Source organism: Patiria miniata, unplaced genomic scaffold, assembly GCF_015706575.1.
Source record: "Patiria miniata isolate m_02_andy unplaced genomic scaffold, ASM1570657v1 HiC_scaffold_20, whole genome shotgun sequence".
Classification (NCBI taxonomy): domain Eukaryota; kingdom Metazoa; phylum Echinodermata; class Asteroidea; order Valvatida; family Asterinidae; genus Patiria; species Patiria miniata.
This window is the reverse complement of record NW_024037059.1, coordinates 33,416,011-33,439,492: the sequence shown is the minus strand read 5'-3', so window position 1 is coordinate 33,439,492 and position 23,482 is coordinate 33,416,011. Positions and strand designations below refer to the sequence as shown.

Here is a 23,482-nt window from a genome sequence, read left to right as displayed (position 1 = left end):
TTATGCATCAGTGCATACACCGTACTTGTAATTCAATAGTCGCACCCTGCACTGTACACATAATGAACGGCCATTAAGGTTCAACTGTCTGAAGTTGTCGCAACTCTCTCTATATGCAGCTCTGGTTCTAGACATGCAATGGTGTCAATATAATTTCAAGTTTGGGCAAAATTAGATCTCGGTGGTTTTTCTTCCCAGACTTTTTCCAATATTTCCCTCTTAAAAGTTAGTTGGAAACAATTATCCCGGTACAGTAGGCCTACATGAGTCCGTTTTGCATTCCTGTAGCAATATATGATATTTTTTCACGAGCTTTTGTATAGACTCCGTGCGCAAGTACCCCCTCAATGGTTCCAAGGGGAGAGTTGGGAGAGACCACTGGGAGGGATATTCAAGCACATTGCTGATGATACATGTACCTGATGCTCACGTGAAGACGCCATGGCTTTGTGTGCACTTACAATAAAATTAGCCATGCGATGTCCCCCGTGCATGCGCAAACCAGTGCGCACACGCGGTGTCACACCGTCCCTCCAAACTGAGCAGTTGAAACCATCTACCGTGCATACATGCCGTCCATTCAGTGTTCTTAAATTTCTGCCTGCAATCAGCCAAAATCTAACACTGTACAATATCCCAACGATAGTGAGTGGAAGTGTGATGAAGTTTCTATGTTAACAGATCTAATACATGTACCATCTTTGCCCATAAATTCCTCATCTCAGCTCAAGAAGAAGTTTCCAGAGGCTGACCTCAAGTTGCCAGGCAAGAAACTCTTTGGCAATAACTTTGACCCGGAGTTTATTCGACAGCGTCGTGAGGGTCTCCATGACTTCATCCAGAAAATTATCACCAACCCAAAGATTGTGAAACTGTAAGTACAGACTTCTGAAGCATTAAATAGCTCTGTGTTTATCACATAGAGGATGAGTGGTATAAGAGATAAATCAAGGCACAGAATCTCTCTTTATGGAGCCCCTAGTAATGGTGGAAGTGCTGTGCAATTTATTGTTCAGAATAACCTTGATGGAGTAGTACAGTAGCTGACACAATCTGATAATGGTTCGACCATTGCCTGTGTACAGTTAATGATTGTTGACTGCTGTGATGTGAGATATGACGATTTTAACTAAATACTATTGAGGCAGTGTGTGTCGCCCAGCTGACTTAAGCATCTATTGTGAGACCCAGGTATTCTACACAGTTGGTATTGTTGAGAGGGATATTTCCTAGATTATAGACTGGAGGGTTGATGTGACGGCTTCTAGTGATATGTGTGACTTTAGTTTTACCAGCATTGAAGGTCATGTCGTTTGCGTCACACCAGCAATTAAGCCTGTTTAAATCTGTCTGAGGCTCAAGCTCATCATCAGGGCATTGTATGGGATTGCATATTAGAGAATATCAACAGCAAAAAAATACAATGGGAGGAAATAGATTTGGATATGTCATTGACAAAGAGGTTGAACAATAATGGACCAAGTACATTACCCTGGAGTACGCCAGAAGTAACTTCCACCCACAGGGACACTGTGCCCTGAAAGAGGACCCGTTGACTGGGACCGGTCAAACACGATGGAACCCGATGCCGCAACTTACCGGTACCCTGCAATTTGAATGTTGTTGCCAGCTTCTCAAGAAGGATATGGTACAGCATTGTGTCAAACGTCTTAGACATGTCTAGGAAAATGGCATCTGTTCTTGGAGGACGACGTCCGTCCAGAGTGGATGACCAAGAACGAATAATATTGACCAGCTGGGTGTCACAGCTTCTGTGCTTCACAAACCGTGTTGATTAGGGTAGAGGAGATCAAATGTGGTTATAAGCCTGTTCGGTTTGACGATATTTCACGATATTTCGATTTAATTTTCATATCGGAAATCGTATCGATCTCTTAAAAAAAAATCAGCACATCCTGGAATTCGATATGCCGAAAAATATCGCGATATTCTTTTGTAGTACTGCTTTTGTAAAGTCCAGCTTCAGTTCAAATAAAGCCACTAAAGTGCTCCCACGAAAAACCGCAAACCACAAATTCACTGTTACCGCATTGTACCGCAATCTTACCCACCTATATTAAGGGGTGGAACCAAATGACTAACATCATGTGTATTGGATTTTGCGTCGTCCACGTGGCAGTACAAACAACACAATCCAGACCATCTTTTGAACAAGATTGTTCTCAATTCCGCCAACTTTACCAAGTGAAAACGTAATCACGTGCATGTAAGCTAGCCGAAGGGAAACAATTCTCTGACTTTTCGCAAAGAAAATACGGTGCCTGTTTTATTTTTGACGGACATGTTTCATATAGAACACTGCTTATTCTTAAAACGATTCAATTGGGGTGATTTTGCAGACATCTTTTTCTGTAAAGAAGTTCGTTTCGGCGCGAGCGCAGCCAGGGAGCTTTCCTAAACGAGATCCGCATACCACATGGTTGTTTAGCACCCTCAACGATACTTTTATGATACGTATGCACGCAGGTATATGATTATTTGTTTCCCTCCACCTCACCGAGCAGTGCGACAGCTCAGTCGATACAATATTGTGATTTTGCACCGCGAGGTTGCGGGTTCGAATCTCAGTTTTGCACACGATTTTTTTTAATTTTCTAACCTGAGGCTTCGGAGGATTTTTTTAAACGGGAAATAAAGTCCGAATTTCATAACTTTCGAATTAATCTTTTTTTTTTTATATTTTCTTCTATTTTTTCTAAGTCCAAAACGCTATAGCGTACACCCATATGCGGATGCCGTTTGGGAGAAAAAATTGCGGGCCGACTACGGCGAACTAGATCAAATTTTCCTGCATGTATTTTCCTGACTCGTTCCGTCTCTTCCGTGGTTGTGCTCGGGCACTTAACACTTGCTTAGTGCCAAAACTGTGCCAAACTTATGAAATCAATTCATATTTTCAGCAACAAAATACGTCGAAATCAACTGTTCAATCGTGAATTTCATTCAAAAACTTCATCACTTGAAATCTATGGACGGATCCATTAATTTTGTAAAGGGGTGCTTCACCCTCTTTTTTGGAGTTAACATCGTTTTTCGAATAAATTCTTTAGAAAAAAAATATTTTGTGAGTTTGTAACGATGAAGAATTTTTTCTGAACAAGGAAATATTTCGGACTCCATCAAAAAAAATATTATTTGTAATTTTGAAAGGTGGACATAGGGGTAAATTGTTTTTAAGGAAGCACACCCTTGACAACAAATGGTGTGAGCTGTATCAGTGCGGCGTGCGTTGCGTGCTAGTGCTTCGTTCTTTCTTCATGAGATATTTTTATTTTGTCCATTTTTATCAAACATTTCAAGGTAATTTTTTTCAATATTTGAATGTGGAATTTGTTTTCTACTTATTATTGGCAAAATAAATGAGACTAGTAGTCAAATAAAATTGACATTTCGGACCATCAGGACTATCAGGTTATTTTTCACGGCAGTGGATGGTGACTTCGGTCATGTTTTTTGTTTATTCCATTGTTCTATGAATGGAAAAATGATGTCATCACGATAAGATCGCGATATCCGATATTTTTTTCACGATATTCCGATTTAAAAATAAATGGGTATCAAACAGGCTTATGTGGTTAAACGGTCATTAAAGGCTACAGAGATAATCCGCTCGAGAAGTTTACAACAAAGATGTCAGATGACGGGCCTATAATTGGCCAACAAACATTTGTCAGCCTTTTTGAGAACAGGTGTTATATTGGCACATCGCCAGGTGTCAGATAATACTCCCGCACTCGGTGATGCACCAAACAACAAACTGAGAGGATGAGATATTTCCGGGGCAATTTCATGAAGAATATACTGGGTAATATACCATCAGGTCCAGGAGATTGTTTGAAGGGGAGTGTTCGGAGCAAAGCAGCAATTTGACCTGCAGCAACATCAATATGCGATGGGCAAGGAATGGGAAGCGAGCAAGGAGGAGTGTTGTGGGGAACTGGACAGGCAGGTTTACACACAGAGGGAAAAAATCACTGAAAGTTGAAGTAATTGTATCAGGATGGGTCAATTTACGGTTGATATGGTTAAATGATGGTGGAGGAGGTGACTGTTTACGGTTTCTAACAAATGACCAGAATTGACGTCTCTTATCATCAGACTCAAACAATATATTTGACATACATGTACATTATAAGGAACAGATTTGTACAAATTCCAATCAGCTAAGAGGCCAGATTTACGAGCTAAGTTGAAGAGTTTATGTTTCTTATTGATGAGTTTCTTGAGTTCCGGAGTGATCCAGGGTGAGCATCGTGGTCTGCATTTGGTGACCCTGGGGATGGAATCTCTGATCGCAGCATCAAACAAGTCCAGAAAGTTGTCAGCTGACTGGTTGATGTCACTGGAGTTGATAAAGGCAGACCAGGGAATGAGATGAATTACCGGTAACTGCCGTAGATGGTGAAAGTCTCCATGTAGAGTTTACAGTACCGCTGGACGAGGGGGGAGGTTGAGTGGAGGGAAGTATACATTTGTGCAACCTTGACTGCAAAATGATCAGATTTATGGATTGGGGACGTTGGAAACAGACAAAAGGTGGTCAGCATGATTGATGAAAAAAATAGATCAATGATGGAACCTTCACTGGGACAGTTTGGATTGGATCTCGTGACTGATTGACGTCTCTAGTTGATCCAGGTTGAAATCAGCAGCAATGCCAAGAAGTTGAGTTTGATGGGAAGATGATGTGTGCGAGGCGGAGAGGTCAACATCACCAATGATGATGCATCTATCATAGTTTCTTTCGAGGGATTCAGTGGCCTTCATGGTCTTCATGGTCTTGGTCCAGTACGCTGATGTTGGCGATATTGGCAAAGATGGTCCTAGAAGGTGAGGACGTACTGATGATGGCGATGATCAGCCGTAATAAAGGAGACAAGTGCATTCTTAGGGTTGCTCCCATTGTGTGATCTGTTGTTCAGGTGATGTAATACACCAAGTCAGCACCGGTGCAAGATCGAACTCAAGAACCCCAGAGTGGGAAAATCTCAAGATACAAATTTCAATCAATTCACATCACTTACGGTTCCAGAGATCGCATACACTGTACTTGTATGTGCCGTTTATGTCCTATACCAAGCAAATGTATAGAAGATCGGGTGAAGTGAGAGGATCTGATCGGGTAAAATCAGCATAGATAATTGAGGTTCCGATGAGAAGAAATTAGTAAGGCATCTACTCCGTCTAGCGCCCTCATGCAGGAAAGGCAAATCGTTGTTTATAGAGTACATGCATTTTGGGTTGACATGTATATTGACACAGATGGATTTATATATTTTTCTCTTTTCTTTTTCAACAGACCGGACGTTCAAAGTTTCCTGTCCCTAGATGATCCTCGTAACAGCTCTGATAACAATGTCATTGATGAGAACAACACAGAATACTTCAGCGATCCCAAAGATCCAAACACTATCAACCTTGGGCCCTCTGCAAATCCCTCGTAAGAATTTTTGAGGGTGTTTTGGGGTTTTTTTTTTCTTATTGAGCTTCTGTACCCAAGTCTGTAGGGCCCACATGAAGTGGATTTCGTGTCAAAAATGTTGTGAAGGGAACACAAAGCATTTTGCAGATGGCTTATTGCTGTGATCAGTCTACGTTCATTCCATGTACAAAAGTTTGGCCACCGTAACATGTTGATCAAGGTCACCGCTTAAAACAAACTACGGAAAAAGAGTTTCCAGAATTCTGTCACTCGTTCTCTTGGATTTGGCAATAGGCACAAGCAAACTGTGGATTAAAGGCTGATGGGTACTTGTGTGGACATTCATGTAGTTGGTTATGTCATGCATGGTTAATAAGTCTTGAGCAGATACTGAGCTGTCTAACATGGTGATGGTAGTCCCCTAGGCCTGTAGATTTGTCCTGAGATACATCTTTAGCGTATAAAAATACCCTATAAAAAAATTGAATGTCTTTTTATGCTGTTTTGAAATCTTTTACAATAGTGTCTCAAAAGTTCTTTTGAAGGAATAACATATGATTGATCTGTCCTTTGTTTCTGGTTTTCAGAGCCCGACCGAGTGACTTTGACTTCCTTAAAGTCATTGGCAAGGGAAGCTTTGGCAAGGTGCTGTTGGCCAAACACAAACACGTGGACAAGGTGTACGCTGTCAAGGTCTTGGAAAAGAAAGCCATTATGCAAAGAAATGAGGTAGGAATCAATCCTGCAGTGTCTAGCCATTCAAGATTCTTGCCTTATGTTTATACGTCATGGTTTTAGGGAAAGTAGTGCAAAATTTCTTGTCCGGTCCCACGGCATTAGCTGATCACAACTATCTCCCTCTACTTTGGGTCAGCAGGTAGTCAATATTACCAACACTTACGAGCAAGCAATTTCACTCTATAGGACTATGTTGCATTTGTTTTATTACATCTTATACATATTATTAGCTTTGTTATCAAGTGATTAAAAAAGTTGAAAAGTTTTGACATAAAGGTATGGTACCAAAACTAGACCTGTGATATCTACTGTTGCCTATATTAGTGGGAGTCTAGGGGCTAACCTTGAATACTACAACATAGTAGTACTGACCAGATGGGAGTTCATAGGCCTACACAAATCATGTGTCTGGAGGTTAGCTGTTTTTACTTTGCTAACATGTCAATATATTCATCAATAAAATCAGTGCATTCAGCTTTATAAATATGTACATGTATGAGAGGTACATGTAACAATACTTTCTATTTTATCTACTTTTATTTCCAATAGCAAAAGCACATCATGGCTGAAAGAAATGTCCTTCTGAAGAACCTCAAGCATCCATTCCTGGTTTCCCTCCACTACTCATTCCAAACGCCCGACAAGCTGTACTTTGTCCTTGACTACATCAACGGTGGTGAGCTGTTCTTCCATCTGCAGAGAGAGAGATGCTTCCCTGAACCCAGGGCTCGATTCTATGCCGCCGAAATTGCCAGCGCCATCGGCTACTTACACTCACTGGATATTATATACAGGTATACATGGTATAAAAAGGAGATCTGCTTTTAAATCTGAATATTGTGTGCAGCCCTTTAGTTACTCAGATAGGAGGCATGGGGTATGAGGTATGTTGCAGCTTCAAATCTCATGGAAGCTCATGGAAGTATGCACTATGTAGAGCTGAACAATAATGTCAATCAGGGCAATACCTAATATTGAAATTTGCATCTCCCTGACACAAACATTCCATTATTCAAGTTGATTGGAATTGTAGTCAAGTTTATAGGAGTTAAGTCCAAAAAACATGACACTTGTGGACTGCTTTCGTGACTTTGATTATGGGTTGCAATGAGAAGATTTGGGTGTAAAGGTATGCTGAAAAAGTCCAGGTAGTTTCCAGAGGAATCAGACTTTAGTCTGAGTCCTGCAATTTGTACATGTAACTCTGTGGTAAGATGTTTTTCCAAAGTCTCATGCAGAGTACTCAGTTACCTTGTCTTTATTCCTAAGATATATATGAAATATGTAGGATACATGTATTTCTTCTACTTACCACATGTCTTTGCACAGCAGTACCATCAAATTGGCTTAGTCATTGACGGGCTAGCTGTTGAATGTGGGACTTTTCAGATTAAATTTTGTTTTTGTTTACAAAAGTTTTGTTTTTTTTGGCTGATTTGTCTTACCTGCAGAGATTTGAAGCCGGAGAACATTTTGATTGACAGTGAGGGGCATGTTGTCTTGACAGACTTTGGTCTGTGCAAGGAAGGTATCGCAGCCAAAGGCACTACCTCAACATTCTGTGGAACACCGGAGGTATGACATCATTCCTTCTCTGCTTCCTCTTGTCTCCCACGTTGTGTTGATTCACAGACAAACCTAGTTATTCCTTAAGTTGCAACATCACCAGGAGTAAAGAATGTAGAGATTCTCAATCTTTGAAAAGTATACGGAAGTAAACCAAGCTATTAGGATTTTTGACGGTTCGGCAGCTTAGTCATAATTGGCTCAAAATTGAAATCATACAGTACACTTTGTCCAAAACTAATTTCTGGTTTGAACAAAGTATATGGATCTCTTGAATGGGAGACAGTTGACTTTTCGGCAAGAAATCAATTGATGTTATTTGGACACATCTGTCTTTTTGTCTTTGGCCCCCTACCAATTGACCCCCCACAAATATATATGGACCTGTATCTGCTGCCCTCTATGTTCACAGAGCTGCCAACTCTCCCTGATTCTGCAGAAAGATCCCTGAAAATAAACCAATCTTTCCATGTTTTGATGAACAAATTTGAAAATCAGCCTGATTATAGAAACTTTTTCCCTATTATGTTGAATGTAATTCTAAGTATCTCCCTGATTGATGTACAAATTCTCCCTGATTGCAAAATGCAAATGTTTGCAGCTCTGTGTTCACATTGAGCCAGTTCTTTTATCACTACCCATATATCTGAGTTGTTTTTGTATTGTTGTTCCTGACTGTCTTTGTGTGCAGTACCTTGCCCCAGAAGTCTTGAAGAAACAGGAGTATGATCGTAGTGTAGACTGGTGGTGCCTAGGTGCAGTGCTGTATGAAATGCTGTCTGGATTGGTAAGATGATATGCTTGGTTTCTAGCTTGATCCTCCCTTTCTGAAGCCTTTTCCAAGGGGGATGCGTAATACAAAGTCTTGATTTTCATATACGGGTCTAATTTCTAGCCGTTGTTACCATTAGCAAAGATTCCAACTTATTATAGCAGGAAACTCTACATCTTCACAGGTTAGCAAGGAATTTGGACTTGTGCATGTGTGTACATTCTATGGGCTTCGTTCACAAGTACCACCTCACCGGCAAAAAGAGATAATGGAGGGAGACCTTAATCTTGTTTCCCTGCAAAAAGATTGCGAATTTTATTTCTGATGAATCTACGATTCATCAGAAATAGATCCTTTGGTCTGGGAACCAGACTAGGGAGCCCATTGGAAGAGACATTCAAACGCACCACCGATGCCTGACGCTCACACGAAGACGCTATGGCTTTTTGCGCATTTAGAATAAACTTAATGGTGAGCTATACGCGTGTGAACCACTATGCACACGTGGTGTGTCCCATCCATGGGGCTCTCAAAAATGGTCAAAAAGCACCCTCTTTTGTTGGCGCCCGGAGCCCATAACTAAGGATTCTATACCTCCTTGATAACTACAGGACAGGTACCAGTACATACATGTAATTTCTGTATTATCACTGTAAACACAGATTGTAGGCACATATTTCCACGGTTAACTGCAGTGTTGGAGTCAAGACCTCAAAGTCCGAGACCGAGACCTCATAGTCCAAGACCAAGACTTCCCCATCCGAGACCGAGACCTCATAGTCCGAGACCGAGACCGAGACCTCATTTAAAAAATAAATATATAAATAAATAAACAAATAAATAAATAAATAAATAAATAAATAACGTGCGAGGGCGCACTCAATCCAAGATGGCGGCGCCCATGTTCCGTGAAAACTTTGAGGACCGAAATAAAAACGTACAATCACTCAGCTTCAATCCTACTCATCAAGTCAAAGCTTGCTGATAATTTGATTACTTTTTTAACATGAAAATAACTATTATTAGACGCAAGGCCGAACTCGTCCCTGCCTGGTCGGTAATTAGACTTGATGACAAGTCGTTAGATAGTCGTATTTTGTCTGTGAACTTCAGTCGAACTCCATTGGCGCGGCCGGTATAAGTCTAGTACTAATCGGCCAGGCTGCGACTAGATATGTCACATATCTAACAACTTGAAGGTTAACTTCTCCACCGTTATTCATATATTCGTGAAGCGCAATACATATGCAGTGCATTTTTGCGGTGAGATCCAATGGCGCACCGCAATGCAAATGAGGACTCGTTCATTCCGTTACATGGGGAGTTCTTCTCAATACGTCGGGACATATTTGCAGATCGGGCGACGTTTTAACGGCCAAATCACTCAGCTTGGTCAATTGTGTATAGAAAAAAATGTATCATTGTGATATACTTCATTTACAGGCATGCAACTTTTCCTCGGATCAGCTGATTTCCTCGTTTTTCACTTCACACTTATGCCATTAAAAATTGAAAAACACTGCACAAAGTCTTGTAAAGATTGGAGTTTCCTCTTTTTTGGTTTCTTCCAAGTTGCATGCCTGCATTTATTTGAGTCGTGTATGCCCTATAATGAATTTTGGAATATTTCACAACACAAAGCACAAACCCTCGAAGTAATGGGAATGACCTTCTGTTGAGGCCTAGAATACACACTGGAATCTGAACCAGTCAGAGTGCTCGCATAGAATTCGCCAGCGATTCAAAATACTCTTATATGTTGTGTACAAAATAGAAAGCGTTTTTGCCAAGTCAGTTATTGAACATCAATAGTCAGCATCAGTTGGTCTGGGAACCAGGCTTCGTGCATTGCAGTGATATTTTGCGTGCGTGGAACCGGTACCGTACGTACGTGAACAATAGCCGACTTGGCACCAAGTCTAGTCGGTAATACGCTTCTGACTGAAACAAAATCTGCAGGTAGCCGAGTCCTTTCGTTTTCCTGATGTTTTGTCCACAAACTCTTTATGCTCCTTAAAAGCAAATTTTATGATTAACGAATTACTTGACATAATTTCTAATTCGACAAGACAGCACTTTATGATGATTAAACGTGAACTCAAAATAATTTCTGAAATATTAATGTTACACCGTTATACTACGAGCGAGAACCTTTCAGCATGGATGTTTACATGCAGTGACTACACACATCCACCGTGCGTGCAGTGTGCAATGTATTTTTCACACAGTCTATAGTTGTCGCCATCAGTCAATGCACGCATGTGACGGACGTCACGACACACGGTTTGTACACGGATTTTTGACAAACAGTCCATGCTACTAACTGAGCGGCGATATGCTAGCGATAAGCGTGCTCTCCGTGCGGAAATTCTTTGACATGCACTATGCGTTATGATTAGCCCTGGTGATACAGTGTCGACTCCATAAGCTGTTAATCGAATAATTGTCTTCAAACACTTTGGAATATTTAACGGGTCTCGTCAAGGTCTTGATCCGAGACTTTTGTCCGAGACCGAGACATTTGGAGTCGAGACCGAGACCACAACATTCCGAGACCTCAAAATCGTCGAGGCCTGAAAAAAATGGTCTCTAGTCTCGAGACCAAGACTTTGGTCGAGACCTCCAACACTGATTAACTGAGCAATGAAAATGCCCTGAATTTTGGGAGACTGAACTTATTGTCATTCAAAAACTTTGTACTTTTTTCCAGCCACCATTTTATAGCAGAGACACTGCCGAGATGTACGACAACATTCTCCACAAACCGCTGCGAATGAAGAGCAACTTCTCTGCTCCAGCTAAAGTCATTCTGGAAGGGGTGAGTAGCCAGACCGCAGGATCACAGTCAACACATTTCAAAGCTCAATGATTTGAACAGTCGAATTTGGTGATTGTTTGTGTGTGCACATTTTAAGGTTCAAGAACAGTTGGGAACAGTTTTGGAAACCATGTTGGCCTTGTCTTCACTATTTTTTTATCGATTGGCCAGTATTGAATAGTGTACTTGCTATAGAACAGAGTCTTAGGCCGTGTCCGAAACGGGCTTCCAGAACTACGGCTACGTCTATTGTCAGCGCGTCCCCGCGTATTTTCAATGGGCGCAGACCTAGACCTAGCTCTAGACAGCTGATTCGGATGCAGCCTTAGCCTCAGTAAGCTGTGACAAAACGGTCTTTAATTTTGGACACAAAATGGATTCCATCCATATTGTGCAGTAATGCATATCATGTGTTGTCAAGCCATTTACATGTGGACACCACTACCAGTGGCTTTGTGGGTTTGTTAGCATGCTGTCCAGTATCATTGAGCCTCTCTCAATGAATGGCTTCTAAATATGTTAGAGGCAACTTCTAATAAACTGGTCGTACATTTCAGCTGCGTTTTGATACTAATTCTTTATTGATGCTACAAAGTTGCAGGAGACTTGTTCGATGCATTTGTCGTGTTTCCTCTGTTTTCCCTGTCATCTAAAGGTGTCTTTTGCAAAATGTCCAGAACGTTTTAAGATGGCATCTGTAATATTGAGCTTTATGTTTTCTTGTTGTTATTTAGATGCTCCAGAAAGACCGCAAGAAGAGACTTGGTGCAGGGGACCAAGATTTCCAAGTCATCAAGACCCATGAGTTCTTTGATCCCATCGACTGGGAGGCACTGTACGCTAGAGAGATCACACCTCCATTCAATCCTAGTGTTGTAAGTACTCCCTGTCATCATACCAAGACTCCTCTCAGCTTGTGTGCATATCTAGAGCCTGTAGGTCTTAAAATGCAAGATGTGTTACTTGCTAGCTAAATTTTGCCACTGAACCAAAACTTAACATGTAACAATTGTTGACAGCGGCGGCGGAACGGGTTTGAAACTGGGGGGGCAGCACCCAAAAGGGGCACTTGCAAACCCGTGCTGAAATGTCGACACGTTTTTTTCACCGGACACTTGGCCTCCGTAAAATCAAATAGTGGGGGGGTGGGGGGGTGGTACCATCTTCCAACATAGGGGGCGCTCTTCAAAACCAATGATTATATGCTAAACATACATTATGTGCCCATTCTCAGGGCGTCTTGTATGGGTTTTGGGACTTGGTTTTCATATTCCTCGTTTATATCAAAATATCTCTACCATTATTGGGAAATGGTTACTTCTAAGAAATAGTAAGATACTTTAAGGGCATTTTTGATTTATCTCGAGGGGGCACATTTATGGCCGCAAAAGGGGCACTTGGGAAAATCTGGGGGGCAAACGCCCCCCCAGCCCCCCCCCCCCCCCCCCCCCCCCCCGTTCCGCCGCCCCTGATTGTTGACTAATTTGAACACAATGTTGGACATGGCATTTTCACACCCGAGGGACACATGGCATCCCCGTGCTTTTCACATAATAGTGATCAAAAGTGCATACAATTTCAAATTACAAGAGAAATCTAAGCACTAATAAATTACTATGAATTAATCAAACTTATAAAATCCTTTTTAACTGCTGATTTAAATAGATAAGTGTTAACACCGTGTCAAAACACACTTTGTCTATTTCAGAGCAGCAACATGGATACCAAGAACATTGACCCTGAGTTTGTTCGTGAGCCTGTACCGCAGTCAGTTGGTCGGTCCATTGAGTCCCACATGGTTAGCGCCAGCGTACAGGAAGCAGACTCTGCCTTTACTGGCTTCACATATGTCCCACCAAGCGAGGCATTTGATGACTAAAAGACCATTCTGCAGTGTTTTCCTTAAACAAAGAAAAAAAGGCAAGTCTTTAAAAATCCAGCTTGAATGCTGCGCCTAGTGTGCTGAAACATTGGGTGAGTTTTGTTGAGATTGGGTGAGATTTGAAGAAATTGTTTGTTGTATGATGTGTGCTAATCTCTATTCTATTAGATTGTATTTTAACATCGAGGTCATCAATTCATTTGTACAAATTTTTTTCAACGTTTCTGCCAAAAACTTCAACCGCTATAAATGTTTTGTCATTTTCTATGCGATACAATGTACAATTTTCGTGCTGATTTTTGAAATGACATGCACATGTCATAAATATGTTCAATATTTTTTTGTTACATGAAAAAGTATTTTGAATATTGACAATATCAGCAAGAGTGAGCTTTTAAAATATTCTCTTTGATGATGTATGAAGTTTGAAAATGTCTCGGACAAGTTCATGTCCCTATTAACGTGTGTCCCTACATGTGAAGGAATGACTTGTACATGTATTCAAGTTGATTCTAGTTAATTAATGTGTGTTTGTCAATGCTTCTGATTTCGTTGATCAGGATGGAAAGACATTCAACACTTGTTTTCAAAAGCAATTAAAAAATTAAAGAAAATTCCATGTAATTTTTATGAAAAAGGTATATTCCAATCTAATGGTATTTAATTTATGAAGAATTCTTCAACATGTGCATTCCACCAAAAAAGTTTCAATTTACATTTGCCAAATACATTCAGATAACTTTTGAACTCTTTGCTATTACAGATTATATCCAAGTTGCTGATAAAATGTACAAAATGTGTGATCGCACATTTTTTTCATATATCTGGAAACTGAACTGAAATTTGTGTGTCATATGTAGATCAATCATAGAATTTAGTCTCATTTCAAGTCATTTTTGTTCCTTTTTTCTTTTGAGATTTCTGATTCTAATACATTGTCAGCCAGTAAGATATTCTGTCTGACAAAAGACGGCTGGTGTCAAGTAAAGTTGTTTGTAAAGTAGTTTAGCACCTTTGTTTTTCTCTATCACTTTGTTCATCTTTTGAAGCATTTTCTTTTCTTAATTTTCAAGAGGTTTGGGTTTTCAGTTCAGCATTTGTGTTACGTTCCCGATGCCACATTTGAAACTGTATTTCAGATACAAAATTTAATGTGACATCTGAGCATTTACGTTAACATTATAGTCACTTTTTTCACTTCATTACTTTTGATATTGTGTTGTTTGCTTCAAGTCAAGAAACGTTTTACAATTGACAGATTTATATTCATTCCTGTACGTTTGCTCACTAAGGCAGGTTAAATCTCTGCCAAAGAGATGCGTGCCATTCTGAGTTCACCACAGATCCCGGTTTTCTTTGCTTGTTTGGGGTTTCCCCCTCATCTTTCTAAGTATTTCAAGGTTTTGTAGTTTTCCCTGAATCAGGCAATGCAGCAGTGTAATGACTTCAGATGTTACATGATCAATCTGTTGATGGCATAATATTCCTATAAAAACTGCCGCAGGTCTAGATGCCAAAGTGTTCAGCCTTCAAGACTTTTAAGAGTACGACCACTCAAACTATTCATCAATTTTTCTTATTTGCACTTTTTTTTAGTCCAACGAGGCAGTCCCTAAAATGACCAGTAGATTTGCCCGTACATATTACACCCTTCTTTTTCAAGTATATGGAGAACATTGCATTTTGTAAGGTTAGTTTAAAGTATGCCAGTTCTGAAACACAAATATTCATGGACCAAATTACACTCAAAGAAGAGATCCCGTAACTTTCAAGATGATAGCATTTAGATGCAGATAAGAATATTCTATGGCTGTAAGAAAAAGATTATTACGCATTTTACTCATGAATGTTTGGTGAAGCAGAAGAGGCTTGTGGATTCTTTTGAGACAAATTTGTTTTCGACCCAAATACTGTCATTAAAAAGGGATACTACACCAGCCAACTCCAACATCTAGGAAAATTAAGTGACTTAAAATAATACCGTTCGAATGTGCCAAATAAATGTATATGTTTCCATTACTGTTTTGCCCCTTTTTTACAGTGAAAGGTGATAGCTGTCAATTGATTTTTCATAAATGACAACTCTAAACAGTCTGAAATTAAGTAATTTGAACCTAGTAAATGCAGGCTTTGTAACTTATATTGCTTTTCATTAATTTCCAACGGAGTTTTGAATGCAGCAGTTAACGTGCACCAAAGCTTTCTATTATTTTGAAATAATTGCACTGTAAAGAAATGATTGTCTCAATTTGGACAAAAATATACTTGTTATTTTCAGACATGTTGTGCTGTAAGTTCAGTTGTATGTGTATGGACAATAGTTTACTTGTGTACTCTTGCTTATGCACATTTAATTAAGCGAACCAACCAACCAAAGACATTCCCTTATGTTTATTCATATTCCTGTACGTATATTCAGATATGCAGATTGATATTCATTAGCCATATTTAAATCTCTTGATTTTACAGTTATTTGCATTAGTTGGTTTACTACTACATCCTGAATCTGTAAGTCTGAAAGTTGCAACAGTTGCCTTCAAAAGTGGTATTCATAATTCCAAGCAAATTTGAACAACAAGAAAATACTTTCAAAAAGTGTATTTTGTACGTCCTACAAAAGTTATGATGATTTTGTTACTTTAAATATTTACTTTTGTTGATAATTGTTTCCAAATTATCATTGTCTTTCCATTCCCTGTAGATGTATTGTGTTGTGGTGAAATCAAGTTAGCCAGAAGAAATTGTGGATGATAGTTAATTTCCCTTCGAAAAGTGTAAACATGCACGCATCGTTTGAGGCTTTTCCTCAGAAAATAACGGCAAATGCACCATGTTAAAAGAAAACTGCATTGGCGTATAATTATAAAACCATGTGCTGCTGTGCGCACATGCAGGATGTGGCATTGTGCATGATACACGTGTCGTGAACTTGCATGTTTACACGTGTTCAAAATGAAATTTTAAAACACGTTGTGAATAATGTTCTTGAGACAATCTTTCAGAGAAAATATCTATATAATTATACGTTGTTGCTTTGAATATCAACGATTATGTTTGTGCTGTTAGGCATTTGATCTTGTTTCATTTGTCTTTTCGTAAGTGAATCAAAAGTTCATTCTAAATGACCATAGTGTGTGAAAATGCTGAAATGAAGAGCAAAGTACGTATACCACTATGAGAAACTAGATATTTTACTGTCAACGCCAAGAGAGAACAAATCAGGGAATAATATTCCAAAGACGCCCAAGTTTGCTGACATGACAAGCGTTTATTGGGAGTACCATTCCTAGCCAGCCAGGTATCTTCGTGCGTACCAAATCGTATTGTTGCCCAAAATAAATCAATATGATGTGGACATGTGTTCTAGCTTCCGGGATGTAGAGCGACTCATCTGATTCAGATGTATGTGTTATGTCAGTAAGCAAGTTCTTGTAAAACAATGACGACTTTCATTATTTTTTCTAGATTATTAAAAAAAAATACAAGGATGAAAAAAATAGGATGCGAGAAAAATTGAGCCAGCTTTATTAATAACGTTATATTAACGTGTAAGATACCTTCAAAATAAAGTTAATAGATTTTTTGGTTTGATAAAGTAGTTAACGAAATAATTCTATGAGAGTATATTAATTATTTAATTGTAATCGAAAGAAGATAGTTATATGGAAATCAACTGTATATAATGTAATATACGTGAAATGATACCTCTCAGATATATTGTACGAAGCGTTTGAAAACAAGAGAAAGAAAACTGGAATAAAATGAAGAGATAAAAGACACGAACACGTAATGGACCTATCTTTGGTTCTGGAGTTACAAAGAAGGCTACAGAGAGCAACCTTGATATTTCCAAAGTGACAGTAATGTATGCTTTTAGCTTTTAGCCCAATTAACTCCGTTTGCTCTCAGCATCAACAAGAATACTGCCAAAAAGCTATTAGGCCAAGTAAAAAAAAAACATGTTTAGCATCCTGCCTTTTTGTAAAAAAGGAAGGAGGAGGCCCGGCTCCTTTTTTTTCCCTTCCAAAAAGGCCGCCCGACCCGGCTATTTTTCAAGATGGCCGCCAGCTTTTTTTTTTAAGTGGCCGCCACTTGGACTCAGGAAATTACATACCAGCTTTATATGGGCGAGATGCAACAGATGAAGAGGCCAAAATGAAGTCACTGTTTAAAATTTATCATTTTGGGGCCTCCAAAAGGGGAGGGGGCGGGGACGCTAAACATTTTTTTTTTTTTTTTTTTTTTTTGGCCGTTCGGTTTTTTACCAGGACAACCATAATGAACGACAGAGTGGGGTCCAAGTTTTGTCCCGTTTGTTGAGTTCGTGTGCTTTTCGTAAGAATGTCAGTCACAATGACCCATGCCTGTCACATTAGCGTCATTTTATTAGTTTGTATTTTAATAATTATGTTTGTACCATACACGTACTTTGATGGATTTGCTATTATTTTTCGGAGAGGCACCAAATAAATCAGTGACTGCATTAGCGGACAAGAAAACTAATTATCTGAAGCGTCCGTAGCCAGACCACTTTGAGTGTGGGGACTCGGAGGTGGGAGGGGGAACAAATTTGCCCACAGCACCTACCTACAGGGAGCACTGTTCAAAGCGGACAATCATGGACGCTATCAAGCACTAATCTTTAACCCGGTTAATTTGTCGATGGACATACGATTTGACCCACCAAAAGATTAATGGGGTGTCAACCCCCCCCCTCCCCCACCCCACCCCTTCTAGCGACGCCCGTGATAATTGCACGTCTTGCCTTTCACAAAGGTCGAAGATTTAGCCGGGTTGTTTAGTTTGCATGGCAGTCCAGGAACGATACGATCGGTGGGTAAATTGATGCGTGTATTGCGTGGTTAATTAACACGTAGACATGTAGTATAGGCCTAGTTATCTCGCGAGCCTACCCGCGCCTTCTAGATTTCCTTCATCACAACTTCAAACTGTGCCGAAATTACCTTCTTACAAAGTGCGCATGCCGTTCTTGAGACTTCTACGAAACCATTTTTATACGGGTTTGGAGCCATTTAGAATAGTCAATGTTTAAAACTTTCGAATTTTTTTTTCGAAATTATTTTGACACCCCCCCCCCCCCCACACACCCACCCCAAATAACGATTTTTAAATGTTGGCTGACTATTCAAAATACACTGACGAACAAAGTAATGCTTCAAATGAAGCCGATATTTTAGGTCAATATGCTCTCCCAGCTCAGATTTTTTTAATGGCTTTTCCAGCCTTCCAGCGTGCAACTTTATAGTTGAAAGAGGAAATTGCCAAGCACACATGGCTTTGTACAATGTTTTTCATTTTTGTATGACACTATATTTAAAAAATGTTAATAAAATGGTGATTTCGGCTTCTTCATTTGCTGTGTCCAAAAGCGTTGTACATCCGGCGGGATCTCGCACAAAACCGTGATAGCAGCCATGTACATGTACATGTATCGTCACCGACACCACGAACTGACACCCTCTGCATCACATGTGTACAAAAAAAATTAAAAATTCAAATTTTCTTTTTTTGCACATATTAGCAGTTTGTATCATGAAGTTTGCCATGACGAGGTTAAAATTGCTGGAATCATCTAAAATAAGCGAATTTTACTAATGAATTTTCAAGAAATTTGTCAATTCTGGTATTTTTGGTTACCACGAAGTGACACTGCACAGGGTGTCAGTTCGTGAAAACCAAAATTTACGTGTTTTCGGAGAGTGCGCGCATGCAATAGCGTTAGTGAGTGTCAGTTCGTGAAAACCAAAATTGACGCGTTTGGGGAGAGTGCGCGCACGCATGCGCAGTGTGTGCGCGCACTCTCTCAAAACTGGTCAATTTTGGTTTTCACGAACTGACACTCACTAACGCTATTGCATGCGCGCACTCTCCGAAAACACGTACATTTTGGTTTTCACGAACTGACACCCATCTTAATCATTTAATTGCTAATTAACTAAGCAGATTTTTACAATATAACATTTATAATTGAGTAGTGAAAGCATTTTTACGTTGAGTGATACTAAAACCTCTAAGATAAATGAAATATTTTGCTGAGTAAATTCGTGTCAAACCTTGAAAAGCGTTTTTCTCCGATTTGTATTTCTGCAACGCTGACCACCGGGTGTCAGTTCGTGGTGTCGGTGACGGTATGTTTATCGCAAAAATACATGTCGGCATTGCACTATAGTTTCACCGTTGAGTGAGCGCCACTGATGTACCTAACGCGCGTTGGATACAAACAAACAAAAAACAATTAACGACTGATGTCTACTTGACAACGCTGAACTCAACCTCATCCCCATAATGCTCTAATAAGGGTCACTCACTATCTCCCCATTTATCTACCGTTGGAACAAGGTGGTCTATCGAGAGGCGTAAGTCGGCTATCGAAACAAGGTTGACCGATGATATTGAACGGAAAAGCACATAGGCCCACATGTACATGACAGACGATCTCGAAGAAGCTGCTGGGTATTTTTTTCCTTTCTTCTTTTATTATTTGTTTCTATTACTCAAACTAAATTTCGATTTTCAGTTACTGGTATTTCCTTTGACCCACCCACCCACATTCCACAATTTCGAGAAAAATTCGAATTTTTTAAAATTGATTATTCTGAATTGCCAGTGTCATTGTGGTACATTTTGCTTTCCACTGGTTACGTGCAATCAGCTGTTTGAGCATGTATAGTGTGTTATATGTTTTACTCATTTGCGTCATCGGTTTGTCGAAGACATCTGGAGGTCAAGACTAGCCGTCTTGTATACGCTCGCTGGGCGTTCGTCTTTTTGAGAGACTAGTCAAATTTGTTATTGAACTTACATCACAACAAAGAAAAAGAAACGGCCTACATGGCCAAAAATGAAAAGAATGGTTTATTGAAATTATTCACGATGCAAAATCCACTGCGTGAAACTTGAAAAAAAAAGACAGTTGAGGATCATAGTTCGAAAGCGGAGCAGTCTGTTGGTGATATGAATTATTGAAGGTTTGCATGGTGAAGTTTGCGGTTGAACCATGCAGAGGGGCGAGCGGTATCTCAGCGGAGGAAACATCATCACTATAGGTAATGTCAGCACACCAAGCTTTTGTGAAAGATCCTATCACGCTTAAGTAAACAGGGCGCAGGAAGTCCTTCATTACACAACCCGCTCTTCTCTTCTCGGTCCAGAGTTTGTGTTAGTTGTTGATAACCGACCTCTTGTTGTCTCCGGAGCACCGTCGTTTTCCGTTATTTTTTGCATTGGTTTAATCAACCTCACTATATACACATTAATTATTTTGCTTTCAGACAGCGGGGCCGTCATTACAGGTCGGACAAGTTTGCGTTGCGTGGAATGAAGACATCAGCCCATCAGTTGGAGACAATTAACTGGAGCAATCATGTTCGTCGAGGCCAACAACCGAATATACCTGCGTTTTCTTTAACATTAAATATACGGCTCGGTGGAGCGAGAGGATGATCGCTGAGTCCACAAAAGTTGTGTACCTAAACCGGACAAAGAGCAAGCCGCAGTAGGCCTGCCTTAAACGTCGCCTTCACTAAGAAAGACACCCTCGCCGCGTGGCACTTCACCCTGCCTCTATATTTTCTCGTCCTCAGTGACTAAGCATTAAGCTTGATGTGGTTATAACACTTAGGCTGTTTCTTCTTCCTTCAATTTCGTACGCTCAGTAACAATCTGACATCTCACCTGGAGACTCTTCAGCCGGAAAGCATTTTTTTCCCATTTGTACACGGGTTTGCCAAGCGTCTCTGTAATCTCAACTGATGAAAGTGATTGATTGAAGTCAGTGTGACTGAAGTCAGTAACTGAAGTTAGTCGTACACCAATTCAATCATATTAAGTTGTGCAACTGACTATTCGTGCAAGACATCCATTTATTGCACTGAACTACCTGTATATGGTCGGACAAATCAATGATCAGCTGCAGATGATGGATAACCAAACCGACAACTTCACTTCCCTGCCTCAACCTACATCAGCGGAAGCTTCAACTCCTCTGTCCCCTGCTGTACTCGCCCTTCGCACGACGCTCATCACCCTCATCGCCATCTTCATCGTGGTTGGTGACGTCTTCTCCATTGTTGTTGTGCGTCGAATCAAAGACTTAGCCGAGAGCAGTAAGATTCTGATGATATCACTGGCTTCTAATGACCTACTGGTCGGTCTGTATGCCATCCCAACTATCGTAGCCTCGGCTCTGGACCATTGGCCGTTTGGAAGCATCGTCTGTAGTATTCAAGGCTTCGTAGCTTTGACTTCAGTGACTCTATCTGTGTGCCTCATCTGCTTGTTGAACCTGGAGCGCTACGTTGCCGTCACTCACCCGTTCAGGTTCCAGGTGTGGTTCCAGAGGCGCAATGTGCTTGCTGCGGTGACTGTGGCAGCTATCCTGTGTATTGCTCTGGTAGTCATCCGCATTTGGTTGATAATGCCCATGTCATACATCCCAGCCAGCGTGTTGTGCATCGGTGAACACGGCACAGCCGTTCTAGAGATCACGCTGACTGTAGTGGTAGCTGTGGCTCCGGTCGTCATTATGGTTTTTATCTATCTTCGGCTCATCCACATCAGTCGGCAGCACGCCCGGAAAATTCAAGCTCAAGTCGGCGGGCAACGCGGCGTGCAGAAAGCTGCCCGTAGCCTGGGACCCGACACTAAGGCCGTGCGCACTTTCTTGGTGGTCACTGTGTGTTTTGCTTTATGTTGGATGCCAATCCAAGGCTCCAGGGCCTACGCTGCTGTATCTGGAAGCTCCTTACCGAACTGGTTAGTGTTTGTGACGACTTGGTTGGCTGCTTCCAACAGCTTCTTTAACGTCTGCATCTACTATGTCTTCAATGCATCATTTCGAAGCGAGGCAAGACGAGCACTTAACAGGCTCCGATGCGGCAAATGTTCATCTGTTGGCCCGGTGGAAGCTTAGCCTGAGGAGACATTTAAACTTTGGCTTTGTCACCGGCATCGGTCTCATCTCTCGCCTCAGAGGTGAACTCAAACAGAAAATACTCTCAACATTGACCCTAATATTTCATATAAAGGTTGTAAGGTCTCGAAGTTGAAGCAGAACACTGACCTGCTGAGCCAGGATGGATCCACCTTGTTAGGGGCCTGGAAATCCCCCGACACAAAGCCTCATACCGGACACGACACCGAGATATTGAAAACCGTTGGCGTAACTATACGGGGGAGGTCCATAACCCCGGTGTCCCCCATTTGAAATCTTGAATTGCACAAAACCAATGTATACGTTATCTTCAGTGCCCCCTTTGAAAAATTGGTGCACCCCCAGGTATACCCCTAGAATACGCCGCTGTCAACCCCCCCCCCCCCCCCCCCCCTGCAGAAACGCGTTCAATGAGCGCATCGAAATACTTTGGGTCATTAGAATTACCGAAATTGTACCTTTAGAATTCCGTGCATAGCTTCGTTCACAAACAAAAAAACCTCCCACAACCCAATTTCTAAAAACTTTCCTCACCCCAAACTTTTCAGTTATACTGTCTGGTAAATGTAATTATGGTTGGACTTACTTGTGAAAGAGGCATGATTCTAGATCAAACATTTCATATACAGGGTGAACCCCCCCCCCCCAAAAAAAAAAAAAATGGAACCCTTAAACATTTGCCTTTAAAAAAAGGGATCGGTGGATTTTTATGTTTTGGGTATCAAATTAAAGCTGAGAGCTTTTTCTTTCAAATACTGAAAACAAATCATCAAAATAGCACTTTGGGTTGCTGAGAAAATGCCAATTAGGCCAAAAAAAGTCTCCGGTTTCTGGTATGCGCGCGCGTCGCCGTAGCCATGCGCGTCGGCAAAATGAAAAAGTTTTTTTTTCAATGAAAGATGATGTCTCAAAACCGCCAAACTCACTGGTTTGACTGGAATCCTGCTGCTGCACAATTTTAACGTGTTTTAAGATTAGGTTATGGTCGAGAATAAGCTTTATGTGACCTCTCTGGACTCCCATATATTTGCAATAAGTTTAGTCGGGCACCATTTGCAGTCATCAGCCGACATTTGAAGCAAAAAAATCAGGTAAAAAAAGAAAAAAAGCCGCGTCGCCGCACCACTTTTTGGGCAAGCTCCGTACCAGAAACCGGAGACTTTTTTTTTGGCCTTATGTAAAAGTAGTCATTTTTTATCCTGTACACAAGTACTTCAAACAGTGAAACATTTTACAGTAAGCCTACTGTGCAGTTATCCTTCATTTGTGCAATTTCTTTAGTATTTTGACATATTTATGATGCTGAAAGG

General features: G+C 40.6%; 2 protein-coding genes across 4 annotated transcripts in view; both read left to right on the top strand.

The window, feature by feature from the left end:
* LOC119728744 (serine/threonine-protein kinase Sgk1-like) overlaps positions 1 to 16,999 on the top strand; it is a 70,308-nt gene extending 53,309 nt beyond the window's left edge. For all 3 annotated transcript variants that reach the window (XM_038201113.1, XM_038201111.1, XM_038201112.1), the window contains 9 exons: positions 726 to 874; positions 5,321 to 5,461; positions 6,031 to 6,172; positions 6,731 to 6,975; positions 7,633 to 7,756; positions 8,439 to 8,534; positions 11,230 to 11,337; positions 12,072 to 12,212; positions 13,046 to 16,999. In XM_038201113.1, coding sequence (XP_038057041.1) covers positions 726 to 874; positions 5,321 to 5,461; positions 6,031 to 6,172; positions 6,731 to 6,975; positions 7,633 to 7,756; positions 8,439 to 8,534; positions 11,230 to 11,337; positions 12,072 to 12,212; positions 13,046 to 13,216 — 1,317 coding nt within the window. In that variant the 3' untranslated portion in view covers positions 13,217 to 16,999. The remainder of the gene's footprint in view (positions 1 to 725; positions 875 to 5,320; positions 5,462 to 6,030; positions 6,173 to 6,730; positions 6,976 to 7,632; positions 7,757 to 8,438; positions 8,535 to 11,229; positions 11,338 to 12,071; positions 12,213 to 13,045) is intronic.
* A 3,304-nt stretch (positions 17,000 to 20,303) lies between these two features.
* Positions 20,304 to 22,531, top strand: LOC119727147 (beta-3 adrenergic receptor-like). Its single transcript, XM_038199011.1, has one exon. The coding sequence runs from the start codon at positions 21,126 to 21,128 to the stop codon at positions 22,149 to 22,151; it is 1,026 nt and encodes a 341-aa protein (XP_038054939.1). The 5' UTR covers positions 20,304 to 21,125; the 3' UTR covers positions 22,152 to 22,531.
* Positions 22,532 to 23,482: the final 951 nt, after the last annotated feature.